Source organism: Nothoprocta perdicaria, unplaced genomic scaffold (genome assembly GCF_003342845.1).
Source record: "Nothoprocta perdicaria isolate Ctin4 unplaced genomic scaffold, notPer1 scaffold_259, whole genome shotgun sequence".
NCBI lineage: Eukaryota > Metazoa > Chordata > Aves > Tinamiformes > Tinamidae > Nothoprocta > Nothoprocta perdicaria.
The window spans coordinates 577,265-603,104 of record NW_020455487.1 but is presented as its reverse complement, the minus strand read 5'-3'; the positions used below and the strand labels follow the sequence as shown (position 1 = coordinate 603,104).

Here is a 25,840-nt window from a genome sequence, read left to right as displayed (position 1 = left end):
GTATTTTTGAACACTTCTGTTTTGAGCAGCTTCTATCGCTTTGTTCTGGAACCGGAATTAACTTACGGAATCAACAACCACCTTCCTTCTGAACCTGTGGCCAAATTCCTGGAATTGCCAGAGTCACCCCTTTTGACTTTAAATATGATCACTCCTGAGAGCTGGTTGGTTGAAGCAGTGAACAGTTCCTGTGATCTTGATAACATCCACTTGCAGGATGTAAGTACAAATTTGTAAGCATGGTAAGACTTATTTGGATCTTTTACATCAAAAGGGTAAAGGAAATCTTTGGGGATTTTTGTCTCTGTCTTCCAGAAGTGCTTACTGTGGTAATTGATTATTTGGTCGGTCTGTTTTTTAATTTCATCATCTTTCTTTACGTTAACTCTCCTGAAAATAAGTGTGAAAGAAAAGCAGTGAAATAATAAACATCAGAAAGCAGAATAGAAGTAGCACAGCTTATCTTCTGTGCTGAGATTTATAATGTATATGAAATTTTTCCACTTCTGAGCAATTAAAGTGTGTCATGTGCTAGTTTTCTATTTCCTTTGAATTTTTAATATTTAATTTTTGGTACTAGTACTGTTGGTCTAGGTAGATTTCCAAATAAATCTAAATATGTTGTTGTATTTTAATATGCATTAAAGTACATTCGACCTTTTTAATGCAGGATTTTTCCTAGTATGTTTTTAATTCTTCAGCATCAAAGTCACTAAACTTGTTCCAATCTTGAAACTTACACAAAATATTGAAAGTATTTAATCCATCAAAAGTGTGCACTTAGTGTATTGTAAAATCAAAGATTGGGATTTATCAAAGCAGAGAGTCTAATAGTCAATGTAGAGTGGAAGGCACTTACATACAGAGTGGTTGGTCCTTTCTGTCTTGAATACAAATTGTAAAACTGAGTGAATTTCCCCCTGGAAGGGGCTTTCTCTTTTTGCCAATTTAGGTTAGTTGAGATAAATTCTACTCAGCATATCTGTGGTTGTAATACATTGCTCTTTCACTGAGTTAAAATACACATTTAAGTGGTTAACTGTTCTTCCTCCTGCAGATAAAAGGGAACGTGATAGCAGAATATGAACTGGAAAATCTGCTGCTTGAAGGACACTGCTTCGATGTGACGACCGGGCAGCCTCCTCGGGGCTTGCAGTTCACCTTGGGCACGAAGAACAACCCTGTCATGGTCGATACGATAGTGATGGCCAATCTGGTAAGTACTAAGTACAGAGATAGTCATTCCAGTTGCCCACTCTTCATGAAAATTCTTTGAGATTCTTCTGTAATTCTGCTCCTCTATTTTGCAAATTAGAAATGTTAAAAGTAACGTGAGTTATTCCAGAATTGAGATCTTCTACAGAAGAAAAAGTATATCTCTGTTTTTCTGAGTCTTTTTCCTGTTCTGATCCAATATGGGTTTGACAAAGTTTTAGACCCTTAACTGAAGTAACTAAAATAGCAGTCTAGTTGCCTTAAGTTGATGATAGAGGCTGGATATCTTCAGATGGAGGTTCCACCAACAAACATAAAGTATGAATTATATTCTGTTTAAGGTAACCATTTTTGTCATGCAGGGGTCCAGGCAAAGAAAGCAACTGTTTTGGTTGCCTCAATCAAGTGTTTAAGGCATCAGTGGGACCAATCCATGCCTGAGAATTCCTCTGGTCATTCAAAGTAATAGTTTTTGTTGTTAGTAGCCTGATAATATAGCACAGATAGTAAACTCGTGCTTGTGTCCTGTTCAGAAATACCCAGCTTATAAATATAATTTTTCAGAAGCTCCATGTAAGAAAACCTGAGCATTTGTGCTAGGTGATCTGTGATGGTGCCAGAGTCCTGGCACAGGCTGCCCAGGGAGGCTGTGGAGTCTCCTTCTCTGGAGATCTTCCCAAGCCGCCTGGATGCCGCCCTGTGCCCCGTGCTCTGGGTGTCCCTGCTGGAGCAGGGGGGTTGGACTGGGTGGTCTCTAGGGGTCCCTCCCAACTGCAGCCATCCTGTGATTCTGTGGTAGTGTGAGATTCCCCAGGAAACACTAAGGTGTGCTACATTTTTCCTGCAAAAAAATGATCAGTATTTGGACAAGGTGTCGTAAGAGTTAAATATTTGTTTCCTTTGGTTTTGCGTGAAATGCATGTTTCTTAGAATTATTGAAAACTTTGCTTTCTGTTCTTGCTTAAGGTAAAGAATAGGAATTATAAGCACTGGAACAGCATTATCATATAGTTTTGGGAGTAAAAGAGATTAAAAAAGGTGGTTCAGAGTAAGAAAAATTTACAGTGAAAAATGCAGCTCCAACCCAGTTAGGTTTTGGGGGACATAAAAAAGGAAAAAAAGAAAACAAACAAAAAAAGCTTTAGCATAAGAGATCACGATGTGCTTCACAGGAATTCTGTCCTACTCACAGCATTCTAGCTCTTGTGTATGTGCTGCTYGACCAACCCAGCGCTGCAGCTGAAGTGATAATGAATAGTTTAATGATTAGATTTACTCAGAGTAAGATATTCCCTGCTTTGAGATGACTGCCTATGCTGGTTGCAGTTCGAGGCACTTTCCAGCAAATACAAATCTCTGACACTGCTCTTTTTTGAAGGAAAAACTCTTTAAGCTTCTTCTCATTCCATCCCTTGGCTTATCTGGGAGCACCAAGACATTTGATATAAACATAAAGGAAAGATGATACTCGGCTGCATCCCTTTCTAGGCTGGCATGGCATTAGGTTAATAACTTGGCTGCAGGACTAGCTAGTGGCTGGTTGATGTTTGCATGTGTCTGTGGTTGATTCTGAAGAATTAACAGTTTTTGTAATTTTCTGTTCCCTTTCTTCATAGGGATATTTTCAGCTGAAAGCAAATCCAGGTGCTTGGACTCTGAGATTGCGTAAAGGAAGATCCGAGGAGGTTTATCAGGTTTTTTCGTAAGTTGTAACTTGTCTTGAGAATACGTGCATATATCTTATAAATGGGTTGGTAAAACAGATCATATGTRATGGGAGTCAAACTCTATTCCTGATATTCTAAATACTGTAACAAAATTTTATTTATGGCTGGAGTCACAAATTCAGAGGTTCCAAGACCAGGCTTGCTTGAGCTGTGAAATTTTACCTGTGATTCTGGCCTAAAACTGTTGTTAGTCAGGTTCTGGTTCTGAGTAGAGATAACCGTATCAGTATAGTTGTTTTGTTTTATTTCAGTATAGCTGTTTTATTTCATTTGAGTATGACAAACCATAGCTTAGAATGCAACAGCTAAGCTATGTCTGGGAGTTGTGTTAATGATGTCAATATCAGTAACATCAAAATGTTACCAGAACTCAAGCAACTATTTGATTCATTAATTTTAACCAAGAGGCAGGATATGAAGATATTCTCTGTTCTTCTGTACAAGTAATACCCTCCCATTAAACTGTAAGATAACCTGTTCTCTTTGAAGCTCAGGCTTGTACTTTCTTGTAGGAGTTTTAGGAGTAAAATAGGATTATGAAGTCCCAGCATGTATCACACCTCAAGGCATATGGTGCTTCTCTCATTTTAGCAACTAATAGCGAGGTAATTTATTCATTGTCTACGCAAATAGCCTTTGGAATAAGCTTTTTTTTTCTTCCAAACACTACTTATAACAAAGATCTTTCGTTTACAGCAATTATACTTGTAGATGCATTTGTAATTAATAAATCACTCTGATGATAGGAATATTAAAATTTGTAGAGTCTGCAGTAGTGTTTCAGTGCTGCATATTATTTGAGCTTGACTCTGTAGTGTTGGTAGGAAAACTTAGGTAAGTATCACAAAAATTAAGACTTAGCAAAAAATATTTATAATAAGAGCATGTACAGAAGCTCTTACTGAATTTTCATTTTGAACAACAACAAAAAAATGTGGATATATGTTATGCAGACTACGTAAATGGAGAGACAAACTTGCACAGGAAAAGCTGTTACCATAGTGTAATAATAGGAAGAATACAGAGATGTATTTGCAGAAAAAGATTGGACCTGGAAAAGTTGGATCTGGAGACCAGGATTAACTATCCAGGGTAGCAAATTTAACTGTCATTGTCTTCATTACATTGCTCCTATTAGGCCGGAAATCCATTGAACTGAGTGAAAACAGAGTTGATGGATTTGACAGTAAGGGATTGAGTGAAGAGATTTAGGGACACAACTTAAGCTATTTAGTCACAAAATTAAACTATTTGACCACTAAATCAAACTATTTAATCACTAAGTTACAAAATTTATGGTCAAAGAAATTGTTTTCAGAAAATATTTTTAAAACTTTGGAAAATTATATTCATACTTAAAACTACAGAGTTACCTACATCCAGGACATAGAGATTTTGGAGTAAATTGGTGAGCAGTAGAAAAAAATGGTGGAAAAAATGATAATAAAAATGAGAGCAGTCTTTAAAATTCTGACAGCTGCTTGCCTTGCAAAAAGCAGTTTGTGTCTGGCTCTCATTTTACCATTTTTAGAGCTTGTTATCACATAGTTTATTTAAAACTGTGATCTTTACCCTTTTGGCTTTAGTACTATATTTCACTGTGATAAAAAGACAGTTCTTGGCCACAGTGTTTGTGTATGCAATATTTWAAAAATGTGAAAATATAACTAAGAGCCTGGAGAGGTCAAGATAATGTTGCATAAGAATCAGCCCTCTCCTTGAAACTCAGAGATGGTAGGCATGTGTCACAAAAAATAATTAGAAAAAGGGCGTAAATATATCAAATCCTGTTATTTTTTAAGTAAGTACCATGAAATGTAATGAAGCAAAATTTGAATAGTTCTCTTTTCTAAGGAAAAAGACTAAGGGCCAGCAGATTACTTTGAGACTGGTATTTACTTAGAGCAAGTGAAAGCTAATACTGGTAAAAACCAGAAGATGATATAAGGGAAAACAGATGAGCTTTTGAGATGCAAAACCTGTGGGATTTGGCAAGTTTATTACTCTGAACAGGAGGGCGAGGGCAGCATTTCTTGTGGCTCTTTCTCGGTGGCCTTTCTGTCGTGTGACTTGGGCTTTGGCAGGAGTGCAGTCATGCCTGGAGCACGTATGGTTTTCATGTTTGAAAATCCAATTAAATATGTTTAATTTTTTAGTATTTATTGAATATATTTTAGCATAAATCTATTKTTAATATAATAAAAATGCTATGCGTATGATACACAGCTTTAGCTGTCTGATTTTCCTTGGCTCGTTGATGAAATTTCCTGTAAAAACTCCAAATTAAAAAGYGAGGGCTGTAACTGTGAGCGCTGTCTAGTGATGAGTGTAACTCAGAAGAGTTCTAAGGTTAAGATATAATTAGGTGCCAGTGAAGACATTTCCTTTCAGTAAATATCAACARTGCTCGACCTTATACTGCAATTAAGCACAAGTGCTAATGTATGTGTAAATGAGTCAGGATGTTTGCATGGTGCTTTTCCCCTCACAGGCATGAAGGAACAGATTCTGTAGCTGACCTGGCAGATGTTATTGTGGTGTTAAACAGCTTCAGAAGCAAGATCATCAAAGTCCAAGTATGTAAAGAGATCCTTTCTGTCTGCACTGTTTCTTTGTGTGAAGAGTGAATAATGCTCACATGTCTTAGGCTATGTTTAATTGGAACATGCATACTGCAATATATTACTTATATATTCTATAATTAAATAGAGAAGGGAGTGGGAATTCATGGAATTTAATCTAGTAAGGTTATACAGCTTGCATGGGAAGTCATTAAATAGTTGTTAATAATTGTGTTGTTAAAATATACATTTTTGTGCATAGCGTGGATAGGATTCATCTCATCTAGCTTAAACTCTCGATGTGTCTGTCTAAGCAGTAATGCATAGTCTGGACTAGTTGCCTTGTCCTCCTGCCTTGTCCTTTTGTGGTTAGTGTGAGGAGGACAGACCAAAGGACTGTTCATCCTGTCTTAAATATGTATTTAAAGTCAGGGGGCCAAACCCCATCCAGAACCACCCAGTGCTTTCCAGTGACTAGGGGGTGGAGGGGGGGTGTTAAAGGAAGATGCTCAAGTTTTTGGAAGCTAAAATTACACCCACTAACTTCTACGGTAAGTTACTAAGTTTAGGTAAATGGCATTCTGTTGTGTAATGGTACTTTAAAAATAGATAATGAAAAATAAGGTATTTTAAGGAGAAAGAACCTCACAGGATTACGTGTTTTCTGACTTTTTTTTTTTTGGTAAAAATTTTTGCATCATTGCACTTGACACATTATATCCTGATTTTAGACTGTGAGATGGAGAGAAAATGGTGTAAACCATAAATACAAAGAGGAAATTAAACAAAACAAAACTTATCTTTCCTAATCTCTTTCCCACTCCTATAACTGAAGGTTTCCAGAATCATGAAAAAGTATGTAACCTTCTGTGAGGCCTGCAGGGCCACAGAGAAAAGGTAAAGGGATACCATTGGGATGAAAATAGGATAAGYATTTCAAGCATAAAGTCGTGCTTGTTAAGCTAACAACAAAAATATGCTATATTGTGTCCAATTTACATTTATTTGAGCTATAGAATCACTTCAGCCATATTTAGACTGTGCCTTCAAAAGCATTAGCTAAAAAGACACACGACTTAGCATGAATAGAAATATTTGCATTAACCTGACAGGATACACAAACGAAAATAATATGAGTAGAACTGAATATATTCCAACCCCAAAAGCTATTTGAGTTTCAATAAAATATCTTTTAATTTGGAGCCTTTAGTAAGTATCAGTGTAAAACAGCAAAAATCCCATAATATGGGATATCCCATTATATGGGACAGTGACAGATTTAWCCCATTCTTGTGAACAGGCAAATCCCCTTCTCCCAAGTTCCTTGCATGGTGCAACACCCTTCCACCTTCCCGCTGTCGACCGATGGTGGATCAAAAAATCCGGAGTTCATCTTTCACCAAAGAGGAAAAAGAGCCACAGCTGGGCATAACTTTAGTTATTCCTTGAATGAAGAAGTACAGAGGGCTTGAACATGCCATTTTATTTGAGATAGGAATCTCCATTTAGTCTCTTGTAATTGATTACTTTGCTTCTCTTTGCAGTAAGTTCTATAAAAATTACTTTAAAATATAAAGTAATAATTTGAGAGTTTGTTTCAACGCAGTTCTGTAATTATTCTGCTGAAATAGGAGCTGGTAAGTTGTAGTTCAGCTAACCAGTAAGAGTACCAGAATTAGATATCGCAACTGAAGTAAGAATTTTCAGCTAACTTGGAAAATTATGTGAATCCATTTATTTTAATAACTAGGTACAAAAAAAGTCTGATAAAGTGAATGAAGAGCTCCTTACTGACGACGTAACAGCAGAGAAAGGACATTTCGACTCAGTTACAAGGTAGGGAATAATTTGCTTATACTTTAAGCGTGCCAGGAAGTGTTTATTATTATGAATAACGTAAGTGTGCTATAATTGATGGTAATCAAAATATGTAAAAAAGGCTCTGTGATACCCTGAGGGATTTATAATAGACATAAATGTCAAAAAGGCAAACTGTAATGTCTGGTCTATCTCATTAGTTAGTTCTTCTTTTGTCCCTCTCTGCCATTTCTACTTGTTGTTCATTTTATAGACCAAAATCAGTTTTATTTTGTTGTGTCAGGGAATCAATCTCAGTAGGAAAATCTCAGCCACTTATGTGGTAGTCAGATGAAGCAAATTGGAACATTGAAAAGCAGGCTATGATGCTGCTATATAATTCATGAAAGCTCAAGAAATGTTTTCATGTTTATCACTCAGATACCTTTTCCTTTAAAGTTTGCCTTTATTATAAATTCTTATAATAAATACACCAAGCAAGTTTAAAGCATGTAATTATTATTTGGGGTTAGTGACATTGCAGTATTTCATGTATGTTACACTGTTGTAAACCTTTGCTTTCAGGTGCTCACAATGCTCAGAATTCTGTTGTCTGTTTTGGACTGATGCTTTTTAATTGGAATTCAAWTTGTATTTCAAAAATAAAAATGGTCATGAAATTCTTAAATCATTTTTAGAGTAAAGTTATGGGAAAAAAAAGAGAAAATATTATATCTTTGTTACCCAAAAAAGAAAAAAAAATAGCATGACTTCTTTTTGTAGTAGGCTACTGCATCCCGGCTGTGGATGAGAAGCCAGGAGTGTTTCCTAGGCACATTAGTTATCCCACAGGAGTCTTTCAGTGAGATGCCATTTTACCAGTGCCTCTGGGAAGCAGTGTCTTGGATGCTTCCCTAACCTTCCTTCGTCACAGCTCTTGAGAGGCATCCTACACAAGCAGTGTCCCCAGAAGATAAGGTTCTCTGGTTCAAAGGAGGAGGGCATGAAGCACTGGCTTGAATTCCCAATGAATTGCTGAGTCTTTTGTCCTCAGTATTGCTTAGTGCTGAAGAAATATGAGCTTGGGTATTTATTATGTTGCCAGTATTYTGGATTAAATTCAGCTGCTCTTTCAATGTGACAACTCTAATGCCTCTTCAGGACCTTGAAGCCTCCTTTTTGGCTCTTACCTTGCAGGACCTTGTTTCCACACACAGCCCTGGGGGTTGCATTCTTAGGCTGCAAACACCTTCAGTACAAGGCTGCCTTTCCAGGCTGCTGTGCAGGTCCCAGGAAACAGCCACCCACGCTTGCTGACTCCAACATGACGTTCGCTTCTGCAGGATGCTGTGAAATACAAAGCTGTCGTGGGCGTCTGTACTTAACTTAAACCTGACCTCAAATATCTGCAGTAACTASACGGAGAGTAAATGGACAAAGTCGTGGAAGAATTCAGCAAGAATATTAAAAAAGAAAAAACTAGTTCTTGCACAGGATATGGTTAAGGATACGTCCTTAACCATACACAAGAGGTTGATCACTAAATCTGAGACCATGCCTGGGGTGGCCCTCTGCACAGTGTCTGGCCTGTGTTTCTGAGCATGTTTTCACCCATCATCATTCAGATCAACCACTGCTGGAAATCCTGGTGTGATTACTTGGCCATGAAGAAACAGCCTGGGTGAAATGTATTGGTTCTTGTGAAAGGAAACACAAATGGATCTCAAAAAATAATTGTTATTTTAAAATTCGCTTTAAAATTCATGAGCACTTGTCAATTCGGATTCTGTTGGATAGGAAAAAAGAATTGCAGCTGTTCCATGATTTGTCCTGAGTGGCTGATATGCTCAGAGAGGTGGTGTTTCCAGCACCAGATGCCAGTGTTACAGGCACACACAGTGGAAGTGGAATATACTTTTATTCAGTTACTGTAGAGTGTTAGTTTTGTATAGTCTCTGTATTTTGATTCTTTACAAGCTGAATAATAGTGGCATAGTATATTGTTTCTGCATAATGTCTACTTTCATAATTTGGGTTTCTTTTTTGTGTGTTTCTTTCAGTTTTTCAGGAGAAATTCCAACAGAAGAGATGGAAAAGAGAAGTGATATTCTTAATATTTTTTCAGTTGCTTCAGGCCATTTATATGAACGTTTTTTAAGGTAAGAAAAGGGAAATAGATTTTCAGAGAAAACTGTAGATGTTCATGGTAAAATTAAGTTGCTTTAAAAAGGTAATTTATTTAACAAAGCATAAGAAACAGATTGTTAAAATGCAGAAAAATTGTATAGAGTGAGGACTAAGATCAGCTTTCTTTGAAGACCAAGTGGTAGAGCATATAGATGTTTAAATATATCATTCTCTTTTTGGAGAAMGGAAAATATTCCTTGTGCTTTCCATGAGTACATGGATTCATGTGAACACAGAGGACGAAGTAGGGCCACTTCATGAAGCTGCAGCCCTACTGATCTCTTTAGAGTTCTCTCTGCTTATGTCTGGTCCAAACTGTGAACACTAATATACACACATACATGACCTTGCTTATATCTCAGTGAGTGATTCCCTAGACAGTGATTGCCTTGAAGGAGCTTTCACRGTGGAGTCTGGTCTGTTCCCAGTTGTATCTCTTGTTACTTTTCTGATTTCTGTGTTTCTGCACAGGTGTCAGATTTAGTGATTTTCTTACCCTGAAATGGAATTTCACAACTCTTTGATGCATGCTTATTTGGAAAGCAGAATTCTGTACGTTTAATCTTTATTTCTTTGTAGGTCTGACTTTGAATATTCATTGTTGTTTCCTCTGSGAGTCTTTGATAAGCTACCCACGACAACCTCCATAAGGGAAAAGACTCCTTTATTTTAAAGGAGACAAATATTAATGCTAAAACATTCTCCATGCTGCTTTATTTCAAGATACATTATTCCTTGTTTTTTAAAGCAGGTTTAATCTCCTCCTATGGTTCTTAAGGTGTTGCTTATCTAGTTATTCCAGCAAATGCTACACTTGTGAGAAAAGAGAACCCAGCATCATTATTTAACTTTTTTCCACATACTTAGAGTTTCTTAACATTTATCAGTGGTTTCTCAGAAATTTCTTAAATTATCTCAGTAGCCAAGTTAACATATGGTATTAATYATTATTTTATTTCTGGTAGGCATCTGTCTTAGAAATAAACTTATTCGCAGATCCACTTTAAAAAGTGTTTCTTCTAATATTGATTAGCCAGYGTGGGTCAAATAAATCTGACAAAGTGGTGTTGAATGCACACCCTTTTTAAAGCATTTATTAAAAACAGAAATTGCTGATTGAACTAGGATAGCACACATTATAATTAGAAAGCTTTAGCACCTTTTTAGGTATAGGTGAAATATAAAGATGTGTATTTGTTTATTATAGACTTATGTTTTCACAGAATAATGATGCTTTCTGTTCTGCGCCATACAAAAACACCGGTTAAATTTTGGTTTCTGAAAAACTATCTCTCCCCAACGTTCAAGGTACAAGAAATGTCTTCCCTTTGTCATTTTTTCTTACTAATTCTCAATAGTTATATAGAAAGTTATTAGAGTTGAATAATTATGTAATTAAAAAGTAAATGTTCACAGTTGGAAATTGTCTCTGATTGTATTAAATACTGATAGACACTTTTAAAATTCTCAGGAGTAAAGTTCTTCTTTTCTGGGACCCAAAGCTCAGTGGTATATAATAATAATAATAATATATTCCAAAAATAATTCATTATTTTCTGACAGATTTTTATTAGTTTGAAATAAATGATTTTTCATTTATGAAGTTGAGGATAGTGCTAGAGCTAGAGAAATATTTTAAAAGAATGACTCATGCAATCCATAGGGTCAGCAGAGCTGCAACTGTTCTACAGCGTTTTCTCCTTTTCCCTTTAAGTGTTTRCTTGTCTCATGCACGTGCAACTAATTTTTTGGATCTTCTCCTAGGAAGTTATCCCTCACATGGCTAAGAAGTACGGATTCAAGTATGAGTTAGTACAGTACAAGTGGCCCCGCTGGCTTTATCAACAGACAGAAAAGCAAAGAATTATCTGGGGCTACAAAATTCTTTTTTTGGATGTTCTTTTCCCCTTGGCTGTGGATAAAATAATATTTGTTGATGCTGATCAGGTAAGAAAAAATAATATTGTATAAACGTGTCCAGGTTTTTTTGGTTGGTTGGTTGGTTGGTTTTTTGGGGAGGTTAAATTGCTCCAGGTTTATTCCCTGTGGTGGCTGCATCGAAGTCTCCTAAGCCTCGTGCAGTTGTGTGGGCAGAGGCAGTAGTGATGCATGACATGGACCACGTCACCTCACCTGTCTTCAGTCATGCAGCAGTTGGAAGTGACATCTCACCTGGTTGCCCCAGGTGGCCTCTGGTGGCACTGCAGAGACAAAGGCCCCCGCGGGGGTCTGTGGCATCTGAAAGGGGCCCAAAGATTGTTAAAAGTGTTAAACCATTTGGATGCCTTAATCTTTGAGTGCCCAAGTTCACRTAACTTTTTTTAGAAGGGAGATGCTCAGTAGTTTCTGAAAATTATACATCAAGGAGTACTGTACAAGCCAAAAACTGTGMTCTGTAAGTGAAAAATATGATGTTTTATTTAATCTGCTTATTGAGTATGATCCACAGATGGCAACAGAATAAACATTTTTTTTTAACTGAATAGTAATTAAGTTGCTTGCTCATGGAATAGTGAGCAGTTTCTTAGATTTTTTTAAAAATGAAAATTAAGCAGCAGAAATGCCACAGGCATTCTTTATACACATGAAAAATTACAAAAGTTAATGCAGGTTTTCTTTTATTTAGATTGTGCGAAGTGACCTAAAGGAACTCAGAGATCTGAATCTGAACGGAGCTCCCTATGGATACACTCCGTTCTGTGACAGCCGCACGGAAATGGATGGGTACCGCTTCTGGAAATCGGGATACTGGGCCTCGCATCTTGGGAAAAGGAAATACCACATTAGGTAGGAAAACACCTAGATAATTTTTTTTTTTTTTTTTCAGCTTTTGACATTGTTAAAAGGTTATTTATGATCACTGTGGCATTCGAAGCAATTGCATTATAATAGATCTGAAGCTAAGGGATGAATTCAGATGATACACTGATTTGATAATACTTTTGCCTATTTACATAAAATCAAATGCTTTTAACATGTGGGCCATATTGGTTTCTCATCATTTATTTTATTAAAGTTATTGAGGAAAACATGAAAGTGCTTTTTTTTTTTTCTCTCCTCTCTCTCCTCGTAGTGCCTTGTATGTCGTGGATCTGAAGAAGTTCAGGAAGATTGCAGCAGGAGACAGGCTTCGGGGCCAGTACCAGGCTCTTAGCCAAGATCCAAACAGTCTGTCCAACCTAGATCAGGTACACATGGGTTCAGTCAGAAAGTTTTATTTTGTTTTCTGACTTATCTTGAGGTGCACTGGATTATGGAGCCTCACTCCAAGGCCTGTGCAGGGAGCCCAAAGCCTGGAGAGGCTCAATGGCAAAATAAGAGAACTRTTCCAGGCCCCACACAGGCAGTTGCAGCTGCCCCAGCTGGAATGAGAGGAGATTGGGAGCCCAGCTCAAATGCCTCTATGTAAACACATGGAGATGAGTGTGTGCTTGCAGGGCCATGATCTCATTGCAGTCACTGGGACATGGTGGGACAGCTCCCATGACTGGAACGTGGCCATGGAGGGCTCCAGGCTTTTCAGGAAGGCAACGTGGCCGAGTTGCCCTTTACATGAGAGAGCACTTTTTTGAAAGGAGAAGCATCTATTTTTTCTAAGCATATTTGCTTCTATTTTCTTTAAACTCTAGAGTTAGTAGCAGGGGTTTTTTTGGGTTTTTTTTTTTGTTTTGTTTTGTTTTTTTTTTTTTGCTTTTTATTCCATATAACAATTTGTAAATTCAAAAGCTACTTACTCTGCTAACTCAGGAACTGCGGTTTCATTTAGAAAGCAAGAGAACAAAAGTCTCTTCTTTCTAGGAATTGAGAGGATGATAAACTATTTATTTTAGCTGTGTAAAATGCATGGAGGGTTTTCAGAAATCTAAGTTAATGTTTAAATGACTTGATTCTCAGATTACTGATAGTTGGGGGTTTTTTTTTGGTTTTCAAGTCAAAATAATTCAGTATTTCTATTTTTGTATTTAAATTATATGCTACTTATAATGCATCTATATATATATATATATATATATATATATATATATAGTATTCTGCCATTTTTATAATGTGAATTGACCAAAAAAAAAAGAAGAGACATGACTAGGATGTCTTTGGGTGCTGATATTTTGTAAATATAATACAGGGGTTGTGCATGTAAAGAAGCTGATGTACGAATGCACCAAGTACACCTGTATTATTCTTAGTGGTGGCCAGACTGCATGCAGAGTAGTTTGCCTGTGAATTATGTTTAGTTTTAAATGCTACTCCCTACATCAGCATGTATGGATTTAAGTTTGGTGTTTTGATCAACCTTTCACATACTGAGAGTACCTCACTGTATAACGGAGGTGCAAAACAAGAACATCTAAAGTGAGCAAGCCAGAATAGTGGCTTTAATGGCTTTTCCTTTTCACGTTTGTATTTTGAGAAACTGTTTTCCTAAAAGAAAGGAACTCTTTGGACTAAAAGAAGTCTAAGTGTAGAGTGGTGACCGAATCCTAGGATATCTGCGTTTGAGCTGTTCTGGCAGAGCTGAGGAACAGCAGGGTGGTCACATTTGTGCTTTAATAATTTCACGCTGTTTAATTCTGTCGAGTAGTGCTTCGGTTCAGATGTTGCCTGTCTTAATATAACAGTACTATTACTTTATGTCTGTCTTAGCTTGACATAAGTATGAGAAAAAAAAATAAATGAACTTGAGAAATAAGAGGTGGAATTGGCCACAAAATATTATCCATTTTCAATCTACCTGAAAAAGATGTAGAGCATGCCGAGCATGTAGAAGGCAATGTGAGGAGACTTTGCAGAAATGATGATAGATGCTCTCTGGAGTTTCCTCTAAGCAGTTGGACTGCAGATCAGCTCTTGATAATCAATCAGTTCCAYCACAATCCAGTGCTAACTTAACTTACCATTTTACAAAATCTGTACAGGACCTGCCCAACAATATGATTCATCAAGTAGCTATTAAGTCTCTCCCTCAAGAGTGGCTTTGGTGTGAGACCTGGTGTGATGATGAATCCAAGAAAAAGGCCAAAACGATAGACYTGGTGAGTTGATTTTTAAGTTTAATGTCTTTTATAGATTAAAACCTTGGCTATAATTGCTCTGGCTTTTGAGATTTACATATGTGTAATGTCGTCATGGACTCAGCCTCACTGGGACACAAGATCCATTGAGATAAATGCATCAGTAGAGAGGTTCATGAAACAGGTTGTCTCCTGTCCTGAGGCCTCTCCCTCATGCTGTTGTGTGACCAAGTTTACTTAAGCTGAACCTGAAAACTGTACCAAAAAACTAAATGCTGCTGGCTGTGTTGTACCCCAAACGGGGGGGGTTTCACATGTATCTGCACGTGGCTCTTCCCTTGGTTTGCTTCCCCATGGAGCCTCCTGCAGCAGAGCCAGCGCCCGGGTCCCCGCGAGYGTCGGGCGCTGCTGCCGCCCGCCGGGTGCTCGAGGGAGCCCGTGTKGTGGGCACCGCAACGCGGAGCAGGGAGTGTCGGGAGCACTGTGCCCACCTGGGAAGGAGGAAGCCCTTCTCCTTTGGCCCTTGGAACAGCCCCTCGGAAAGGGGCTGTTTTCACCTTTGTTGTATTTACACATGATGCATTTCTAACTTTCAGTGCAACAATCCCCAAACCAAAGAGCCCAAACTGCAGGCGGCTGCCAGGATAGTTCCCGAGTGGGTTGAGTACGACGCCGAGATACGGAAGTTAATAGAAAAAATTGCCCTGGAGAATAAAAATCAAACATCGCTCTTTCAAAAAGGTAATTTATGTGCATATTCATCTATTTAAAATAATTACTTATACGATTGAAATGAAGATAGTGGTCAGTACTCATGTCTTATTATTGTATTCGTGTCATTTTCCCTGCTCTTAGAGAGTGTTTTTAGGAGTCATATGATGCTTTTCTACGCAAGAATTACACTAGGAGTATAAAATATTTTGTTTCATGCTGAAATCTAAGAGAACAAAGTTCTTGTCTGGGTATATCTATAGACRACAAACACAACCAACTACTCCATGTGGTTTGGTCAGCAAGTATTAAATATAAAGTACAAGAGCTTTGCATCATGAGGCCTAAGCCTAATGTGTTTTAACTCGAGCAGTCTGCCAGGCAGTAGATTATGGAGTCTATATTGAAATTTAATGACCRTTAGTTCACAGAAAGTTGTTCAAAAAGGTGGCTCCCCAGTTCATCTCTATGAATTCGGCARTACTTATAGCATGAAATCTTCCTGCTGGAAACTTGCTTGAAAGCCCCTTGTTTAATTCGCTGCTCGTATAGCTCGTAGTTTGCTGCTCTTGTCCACGTGTCTCAGTCCTGTTAACCCAGTGCATAATTCATTTATAAAATAKGAGAGATTTCTAAAATAAAACGCCAAGAACTGCCAAGTATTGAACTATTCAGGTAAGTGTGGCAGTTGTTGATTCCTGCTGGTTTGCCTCAGCTCCCCTTCCCCGTGGGGGCCGAGGTGTCCCCTTCACCTTGTCACAGCCTCACAGTCCTGGTCTCCCTGCCCAAACAGGGAGCTCCCTCTGATTCTCACCCCCTCCAGAAACATCCCTGTCACCATCTCCTTTCCCAGGAATTTTTCTGTTTTCAGGCACAGGTTCCAGGTTTGCTCTATCCGTCTCCAGTCCCAYTTTCCCTCCTGTCACCCCATGTGCTCTGCTGAGAGCCCCCCAAACCAGGAGCACTTGGGCCCTTTTCCTCTCCGTGTCACCTGGACCAGAGCAGGGGGACTGAGAGCAGGAACTGGGACGTTTCCAGRCAGGGATCACTGGGAAACACTGGTGGGAATACCTGGGAGGGCCGCAGCGCTTCCCCGAGCTGGAATTTCCTGATACATTTATTATAACGTGGCCTCAAACAGGCACCTTCTCCCCGGGATAGAAGCAGGCAGATCTCTGCGCTGCACCTGGGAATGCTGCAGCCACGCACAGGAGAGCAGCAGAACGTTTCCATGGGCAGACTGGAATATTTTATTCCTAACTCCTTTCAGAAGAAGCTGAAGTCCTCAGAAATAAGCAAAACTGGTCGTTGTCTCTTATACAATTGTTTTTATTTTTGGTTACAGGTTTTAAGCACGATGAACTTTAGCATCACCTGTAAACAGCAACGGTGACAGCGCAGGAGTCTTCTGTGGAAGACTGAAGGGCAGATGTGAATATTACAGTGATGCKGTTGTTTTTAACATTCTTCAATATGAAGTCAAATATTTTATAACTTATAAAGTTATTTATAAACTTTAAATGAAAGGAAGAGACAAATGCCCCTGTACTTGATTTTTGAAACAGTACAGAGTATCCTTCCTAATTTCTTGTTTTATATTTTCCTTCTCTAACAGTCAGTACCTGCAAGTTGTTTCCACTCCATTTCAATCATCGCGATTCTGTTTTGAATTTGAAATAAAATAATAAAATTCTTGATGGATTCTGCCTACTGATGATGCTTACTGTAATTTTATACATATGTCCTCACATAACTTGATCTAGTGGGCCGCCTGCAGGCAAGAAGTAAGTTCTTCCAGTTTTCATATTTGAAAAYAGGCAATTTATTGAATTGAAATGCAGTGTCTTAAACACACGGTTGTTCAGGCCTCCTGTTTTCAAAGCAGCCTGGATCTCGGCACAGATCCTTTTAAGAACACGTGGGTTGCAGCTTTCCATCTGACCGTGCGTAGCTGGAGGCGACGGGGACACGGTTTGCACGGAGCAGATGCCATCTMCATCAATGCTCGGTGATCACTGACCCTCTCCATCAGTTTCATAATATTTACATGCTTCCCAATAACCGAATAAATCACAGGAAAAATGAAGCACTTCTGCATGCACTGACATTGTTCCCACACGTGGGCTATTTAAAACTGCTTGCGCTAAGAGAAATGCTTTACAACCGTGCTTTGCAGAAATGTGTCCAGTCTTTGTAACATGCAGATTCTTTACTGCATTTTATTCTCGTCTCTGGATTACATTTATGCCTTTTAGCCTTAAATTTTTGAATAACACAGCGTGAATGTGACCCCTGTGTGTTCAGACAGGCCGCTTTGGTGGACGTTTTCTTTGCCAGAAACACCCTGTGAAATGTTCCCTGCRGCCAGGTCCTGCTCGCTCCAGCCCTCCGCAGTTTCCCAGTTCCCTGCAGGGTCTGTCTTGCTGCACGTCTTCTCCAGCACAATGCTGCTTAAGAATATCAGGCCGTGAGTGAAACATGAAACATATGCTTAAAGTTGGTATATTTTGTAACACACAGATGGGCATATAGGAGACTGAGCAGATACGTGCTCAGTTACCATAAGTGCAGTGTGTGGCAAGATGACAACTGATGCCCCGTATATATAAAGAGGAAAAAGAAAACATGAGTCAGCTGCTTGCTGGGTCTGGTTTTGTTACCCTGCCCTTACACTCTGGGGCTTAATTTACAGCAGTTTGCCACATGGATGTCTTGGAGTTTCATYCTTACAGTTTACATTGGAAAACTCTTTTCAACCAGAAGTTAAAGGCTCAGTATCCATAAGATACCTCTAATTATGACCAGCTGTGTGGGAAACTTCTCATGTGCAGTATAAAAGATGGGGATAACTTATGCAGTGATTTCAAGTTCATTTTTCCTGTACCATCCTGTCCTTCTATTTGAGATCTGATTACTTCTACATGCTTTAAAAGGAGCTGTCTCCTTAAAAAAAAAACCAATTTCCTTTCGATTATTTAAACAATTAGAATATAATTTATGAGGAATGTAATTTGTTGGAGAAACTTGGAAGATTTAAAAGATTTCATGGCATTTTCTACAGTGTTGTATATGTTTGTAAAAATGTTTTATAGGGTTTTTTCCACATAATAGTTATATTTTCAAGGAATGTTGGGTTTTTTTTTTAAATGATGTGTTGGTTAATAAAGCAGAGAGGTCCAGCTTATATATTAACTGCTTTTCAAATAGGTGTTTGAATAATGTGCACTTTGAACAATTAGTATATCATTATATTTTTAATAATAAAAGATGGATTGTGAATGTTGTACAAAATATTAAAGCAGCTACTGGAGAGGGRAAAAAAACCCTTTTGTTCAACCTTTTTTTTTTTGTTCTCGTATTTTATATTAAACAATAAACATTAAATGCCTGGTTAACAAACCCAAGAAAAAATTGCAGCAATTCCTCAAATGTCTTTAATCCGAAGTTATTTATGCTGGGATGCAGCTGCAATCTTCCCAACTAAAACCTAGCGTAGGGTGAGGCCACGGAGAGGCAGAGGAGGCTGATGTCTTGTTTCAAATTTGTGGGCTCTGCCCTCGGAAAGGGATGAGAGAGCAGCTGGAGGATGGATGGGCCTGCTGGAAACCAGCGCAGCAGCAGCACAGACATTCTGGTCGCCCGTGCAAAGGAAGAGATGTTGGCCGTTGTATTCAGATCACTATTTCAGTGGCTTCTCCAGGGTTTGTTCTTGATGACAACTCATAAACTTTCTTCTCCATCCCTTTTGGGAAAGAAAATGAAGCAAGCAGGCAGTAGCTCAGTGTTGGTGAAAGGATAGATTTCTGTATCAAAAGAAGTATTTCTCAGTAAGGGTTATTTTACCCTTGTTTTAAGTCCAATTCCTGCTTTCCTGAGGATTTAGCTTTCCAAGCTCCATAGCTGATTCCATTTTCCCTAGTTGTGCTCTGCTGGTGATGACCTAACAGCTTGACATCTAGGTTTAAGCCGGCACAGCACAATCTAGGGGAAGTGCTGAAGTGTTTGCTGAGGGAACAGCAGCCAATAGCTGATCTTACCACATGGGCTCAAGTGCTTGGCTGGTTTAATCCAGCRGTGGGGCTCCCACAGCGTTGCGAGCCTGGCAAGGCCTAGTGCCCCCGCGAGGCGGAGCCGCTGCCCGTGGGGCTGGCCGTGGCGCTCACACGTGCAGCAGCAGTGAGGTGCTGGGCCGGGGGGATGGCCCCTGGCCTCTCTGTGTCCTAAAGCGGGGCGGGGCGATGCTGCAAAGCACCTTCCGCCACCCACTGCACCGGCCGGTGCTGCCCGCTCGGCCCTCACGCACCCCATGGCTCAGCGCAGTGGGGCTGGGCTCCATGTCCTTGGGACACTTGGTGTCATTGACCAAGTGGCACATCCATCGAGAGAGACGGTTCCTCGYCGCTCCTGCCAACACTCGGCAGCCCCTGGGCGCTGGAGTCCCCCCGTGTTTGTGGCCTCCCCTCTGAAGGCCACAAGCTGCTCCCTCGTTGTGGCCCTGCTGCCCCCTCACCCCGCTCCGCTGATCTCCAGGATCCTCCCTTCTCCAAGGGAAACGGCCGGCGGCTCCTCAGCCCACAGCGAGCGCCAGGGGCTGCGAGGGGCCCCCACAGAATCCGCCTCTCCTCCCGTGACAAACGCGCCCATGGAGCACCGCGTTTCGGCTCCCGCACCTGCAAAGTGAGCGCGGGCAGATGGGCTGGAAAGGGCCGCTATAAAGCCGTGAAAATTGTTTATATTGGGCTGGCATTAAAAGGAAAGGGAAAAAAAATAACCCTGCTGCATCTTCCCATGAGGGTTTTTTTGTTTGTTTTTTTKTTTKTTTTTTTTTTTTKTTTTTTTTTTTTTTKAAAAAGAGACGCACACTAAAAGTTAATCAAATACTGTGCTCATTTCACAGTTTTTATCTGATGATTCTTCTCCTTTCCCACAGAGCAGGGATGACTATAAATGAAATTTAGTCTAGTTTCATCTAACCCTCCCAGGCTGCTGTACCATGATTTGGAGTTTCCCATCCCAGGTGGATAGGAGGGAGCTGCATGGCRATGTCGCCAGCTCTGCTGGAGCAGGGGGTTGGACTTGGTGATCTCTAGGGGTCCCGTCCAACCTCAACCATCCTGTGAAGGTTTGTGCCTTCATCAGAGCAGAGCAGGTGGAGGGAGGAAAGCCACCCCTGCCTCACAGGGCAGAGGGACAGTGGCTTCTTCAGCCAGGTGTCACCTCTTCCCGCTTCTCAATGGCCTTAGCAAAGTAGTCCCGTCACCTCAGCTCCTTTTTACTTCCAGAGGGGAAAGGATAGAAGTTCTGTTGTTAATAGACATGGAGTAACATGATGAGACACAGTGGAGCTGAATCGTAACCCCTGTAGCATGAAGTATCTTCCTTAAATTCACCCTTACCTGTGTCCACTTGAGCACACGTAACACGGGTTAGCAGTGGTGTTTGCTGGGGCCTGGGCTGCTCATTCAAACGCCGTTCTGCTGCCATTTACTGCTTCCCGAACACGGGGGCTCTATAATAACACTGGGCTTTCAATTCTTTACAACTTTGCCAACCCTTAACGTGAGCTACTTTATAGCAAGCATCTGTCCGGTGAAGCAGCCAGTGACGATTTGTTTTACCTGCAGGAAGAGAAGAAATGCCCTCAGCGCTCAGAGGATGCGGCAGGAGAGGCACCTTTCTCCGAGCTGCAGGGAGGCCGCCCGTCAGAAGGACAAGCCCCGCAGAAGAGCAGCCAGATGCTCCCACCTGCCTGTGCCAGATATTCCCATGTGCCCATGCCAGATGTTCCCACCATCCTGTGCCAGATGTTCCCACCTGCCTGTGCCAGATATTCCCATGTGCCCATGCCAGATGTTCCCACCCGCCCTGTCTCCCAGTTTCTGGGCCTGAGGTTGCCCCCTGCCTCTCTGTGGTTGGGTTCCTGCTCTGCTGGAGGCCAAGGCCCCCAAACCACYCCCCAGACCTTGTGCAGCTCCCTCCCCAGCCCCAGGATCAACCCCAGGCGTTTCACCCCTCTGGAGACAGACGGGAAGCCATGCCAAGAAGTCTCCCTTCCCCTCAGGCTTTYCCTGTCTCTGGAGCTGCTGCCCTGACTCCCACCTGCCACCGTTTGTGGGCCCTTACAGACCTTGTCATTTTTTAGGTTCTCACAGGTCATTTTTRGTTCTCCTAGGCTATACATATACACACACATAGGGCAGCATGCAATCTAAGCTATTTTCAACTCGTAAGTCCTAAAAATTACTAGGAAGAGGCTGGGATGGTACCACGACCATAGCGCTCACGTTATGAGGACTGCTAGGAGCCCCTGCACGTGTTTCACSCTCACCCCTAGCGTCTCTCCGTGCATTAGGCGCCTCGAGGCAGGACTGTCCTCTAGACCCCACTGGTGAGACGCAGCTTTAGCCCCCCTGGGGCTGCACCAGGGTCACACGTGGCGACCAGCCCAAGTTCTCAGTGGCTTCGTTACAGCAGCCGCGAGGAGGCTCATTCTCCAACAGGGTCACCCGGGGGGGTTGAGCCCCGTGGGGCAGGAGGAGGGCAGGCCTGTTCAGAGCCCAGCAGTGCCCTTTCCAGCCCCGCCACTTCCCCTCTGCTGTTGAAGCCAGCCTTGGCCACAGCAAAAACTCCTCATCGTTAACAAGGGCTCCCTTCCCACCCCTGCCCTGCAGTGCAAAGGAGGCACCTCGCGCTTCAGCACAGAMCTGATGGCAAAAGCCACCCTCGTTATTTCTCAAGGGCAAAACAGCCTGAAGATGCGACACGAAGGTCTCACTCCGGCTGCAGCTCCTTTTCCAGGCCTCAGGGAGACCTAAGGTCATGAAACTTGTGAAAACACGCGGTGAAGAGCGAGCAGAAGCCTGRAGGGCAGGGTCTGTGATCCCACCTTCCAATAGTCCTAGAGCTGGGGGTTTATGTGGAGCTCTCACAGGCTCCAACATCCCACAACCTTTTATTACGTGTTTCTTCACTCAGCTAGGATCATTCCCCAGATCCACGATCCTTGGTGGAAGGGTTCTCCTCATCCCTGGGCACCCTCAGCTCCCACCTTCGCCTCCAGTGGGTGGTGCGAGGAAGGAGGCAGCGATTCCCTGYGGTGCAGAGCACTAGGAACCGGGGCGAGGTGCTCCAGGGAGCCTYGAGAGCAAGGCTTCCATTTAAAAAAACTAAATGAAATGCAAAAACACAAAACAAACAGAAAATCCACACCACTCAACCTACATCCAGRGAGCTCGCTTTCCCTCATGCCCCGCACAGAGGAACAGGAGGTGCAAGGCCAAGAGCTGTTCAAATGCTGCCTGTTCAGCTGCAGAAGAAAGGTCTGCTCCCAGATACTGGCACGAGCTCTTTCCTGCTCAACTAGAGCACGGCTGACTTCAGAAACAGAAAAATATGAAAGAGAAATGCTTCTTCCCCTTGTATTTTTCTTCTTAAAGACTACCAACTTCTGTAGGAGCTGCCTGAGATGGTTTTCTAGTGGAGTTTTTAGAGTGGGATGGGGAAGGAAGGAGAAGTAAGGACACTGTAGCATATCTTGTCATCATAAATATCTTTATTGTGAAAAATACCATAAAATAATTCCCACAGTTCTAGAAAAAAACAGGTCTTGCTTTTTTAGATTTCTTATGATTTTATATAAAGACATTTTATAATTTGAAACATTTGATAAATCTCTGGCTAATTTACTTACCCTTCTTAAAACACAAAACTGCAGTGGGCAAAACCAAACAAAATGAAAGAAAAAAAGAAAGAAAAAGAAATTCTCCCAGCCTTTTTTTTTTTTTTTTTTTTTTTTTTTAAGTTATAGGGGAGGAAGTTTATATTACAGTGCAAACAATTCCTCACAATAAGGCACTTTTAAATACAACTAACCTGCTACACTGGCTAATTTCCAGCAAAGCTCCTACAAATCACAGCCCTAAACAGGAAAATAAGTCTTATTCCACAACTCTGAAAACTGAAATATTAAGCATTTGAGTAAGCTGACACATTTTCTGCTTATATCACAAGCTTTGAGCTCTTAAGTACAAAATTCATTTTGAATTTGTTAATACTCATTAACACATCAGTATTAAGCACGTATCAAGTAAAATACATTTTCCCGCCTGCCTTCATTTTCAAACAAGTCAGAAACTCATTTAGAAAAAAAAGTGAACTACAGATTTTAACATAAGAAGTTTGCACCTACCTAACAGGCCAATTATTGTAGTGATGCTTCATGCACATTTTAGGATTTACAAACTATCAAGACATTTATTTCAGTTCTCAGTTATTGAACGTTATTGCACTACAGACACCCATTATAAATAAAAAGGTGAATCCAGCTTCCTTTGTACGGTTTGCACCAATAATACTCTGTGTTACAGAAATGCCGTTTTCGAAGCCCTGCCAGCAAACGCCTTAGTGTAGCTGGAAAGGGCTGACACAAAAACGTCTTTGCTTTAATACAACCCCGGCCCTTTGTGTTTTCGAAAGTACCTTAAAGCGAAAGCCAGCGTCTGCTCCCTAAAAACCAGCATCTGCAAGGGAAGAGCTGCCGGGGTGACGCTCCCGGGATAAGCTGGGTCTCACAGCAGGAAATCTCCTCCTCCTCCTCCGCTCGTGTCCCGCTTTCCGAGGCCGCGAGCGCCGCTGCTCCTGCCCTCTGGCCGCACTTGGGCTTGTCTCTTCCCCCCACTACATTTTCCTACCCAGTTCACCTCAAAATGGAGCCTACCCCCTCTGCTGCTGCTCGCTTCCAATGTATGGCACAAAGCCCGCTTCCCGGGGGATAACCGCCAGCACGCGGGATGAGCGACCGCCTCGGATGTACCGCTCTGGAACACAKCAAAGTGGCAACCAGCAGCCGGGCTCCCTCGGCCAAGAGGGAGGGACTGGAGGGACGCAGAGCGAGTCCCTCAGCAGCCGCTCCCCTGCGCGCGATGCCGCCGCCGTGCTGAGGCCGCAGGAGGGGACACGCGCACATGCTTTCACACGCGTGCTCACACACGTTTACGCGTGCTCACACACGTTTACATATGCTCATACACAGGAGCGGGCACAGCGGCCATCTTGCGCGCCCCCACGCTGACCCTCCGCCCCGGCAGCCATTTGCCCGCCTGGGGTGGGAGCCAAGATGGCGGCTGCCCACACAGGGAGCACGGGCTGCTGTCCCCGCTCCAAGAGGCTGGGAGCGACACTCCCAAACGGGGGCCAAAACCGCCCTTTATCCAGGCAGGGCACCCCAAAACTCACGCCCATCACACTCGGGGCACGAGGGACGGGTTAAGCGCCAACAGCGACTGCGCTTGGACTAACAAATGCAACTCAAATTGAAGGCCTGGTTTGCACATTTTCTGTGGTTTACTGAGGCTACTTGCACTTTAAATGCACTGAGAAAAGATTCCTACTAACTGTTACTTTCCACTTAAAATTAAAATTAAAAAAAGAATTGTAATTCTGGCATGCTAAGGAAGTGGCTCCTGATGTCAGTCACCGTTAACCACTGCTTCGTATTGAACTGCAGAGCGAAAGRCAGCCGCGTTCGGCAGCAGCTACAGCCTGACAACCCTCATCCTCACCCTGTGTGTGAGCACACACRGCACCAGCCTCTTCCTACCGACCTCTGCATAAAGCTAAACAAAGCCACACGTTTGCCAACAAAGTCAGTCCCTCTTCCCGTGCACAAGCAGTTGTTCTGCAGCACAGTGGCTGTTACACAAAATAGACAACTGCTCCCCAGGATTGCACATAGACTAAATTCACTGCCATGTCACCCAGCACAAGTTTAAGAAGAACAAAAAAAGGGGGAGGAGGAAAGACTAGAGCTAAGTTTATTCCTAATGTGCACACTGTGCTCTCACCTCTCCWCCTGTATCCGTCCTCAGTTCGGATACGAGAGCACAGCCAAGCTGCCGGCTGCTGCACAGAGCAGGAGCGTCCCATTAAGCTGTTCTGCTCTTMTCCCACAGACACTGTGTTCAGAAAACACTACTCAAGAATGATACTTCAACTTCCCAAATTACATGCTGAAAGAAAGAATTAGAATAATAATAATAAAAAAAAACCCTATTCTTTACTTCCATTTTTGACARTTCCTGTCAAGGAAGCCATCCCAATCCGTTAAGTTAATGGCCAAGGCGAGCAGACCTTTTCAAAACCCGAGACTTGGGCAGCGCCTCCTTGAGAAGAGGCTGCCCAGGCCCCGCTGCAGCAGCCTCCCCTCTGCCCCCCGTGGCACCACGGGCAGCAACGCAGCGCCGGGGACCAGGGTCCCCTCAACACCACTGGGAAGGGCCCGAGTGCCGAACGCAGCAACCACCCGTCTGCTAATGCAGGGACTCTCATCACCGCCCTCGCCACGCTTAGTATTAGGCTCTGATTCAGAAAAATATTTACATGCATTTTTACCTTTAAGCGTATATTTTAGTCCTAAGGATATGTTTAGGTGTTGTCCTAAATAGTCTCTTACTGCTTTATTTTTTTTTTAATCCATAGAAAGGAAGATTTCCTGCATACCCAGAACAAATGTATAAGTAGTAAAACAACCCCCCCCCCTTTTTTTTTTTTTAACCCACCCACCAGAAAAAGCTGTCAAGTTCACCACAAAGCAAATCCTGAAATACTCAAAGAAAAAAACTAGCTTTCTGCTAAG

The 25,840-nt window shown here is 41.7% G+C and overlaps 1 protein-coding gene across 1 annotated transcript in view; it reads left to right on the top strand.

Moving 5' to 3' along the window:
* UGGT2 (UDP-glucose glycoprotein glucosyltransferase 2) overlaps positions 1-18,294 on the top strand; it is a 64,367-nt gene extending 46,073 nt beyond the window's left edge. Inside the window, exons 26-38 of the mRNA XM_026040473.1 lie at positions 30-219; positions 1,058-1,216; positions 2,832-2,917; positions 5,434-5,518; positions 7,254-7,339; positions 9,361-9,459; positions 10,711-10,795; positions 11,252-11,434; positions 12,114-12,274; positions 12,561-12,675; positions 14,401-14,517; positions 15,093-15,237; positions 16,553-18,294. Of these exons, the coding sequence (XP_025896258.1) occupies positions 30-219; positions 1,058-1,216; positions 2,832-2,917; positions 5,434-5,518; positions 7,254-7,339; positions 9,361-9,459; positions 10,711-10,795; positions 11,252-11,434; positions 12,114-12,274; positions 12,561-12,675; positions 14,401-14,517; positions 15,093-15,237; positions 16,553-16,575 (1,534 nt within the window). The 3' untranslated portion in view covers positions 16,576-18,294. The remainder of the gene's footprint in view (positions 1-29; positions 220-1,057; positions 1,217-2,831; positions 2,918-5,433; positions 5,519-7,253; positions 7,340-9,360; positions 9,460-10,710; positions 10,796-11,251; positions 11,435-12,113; positions 12,275-12,560; positions 12,676-14,400; positions 14,518-15,092; positions 15,238-16,552) is intronic.
* The last annotated feature ends 7,546 nt before the right edge of the window (positions 18,295-25,840 follow it).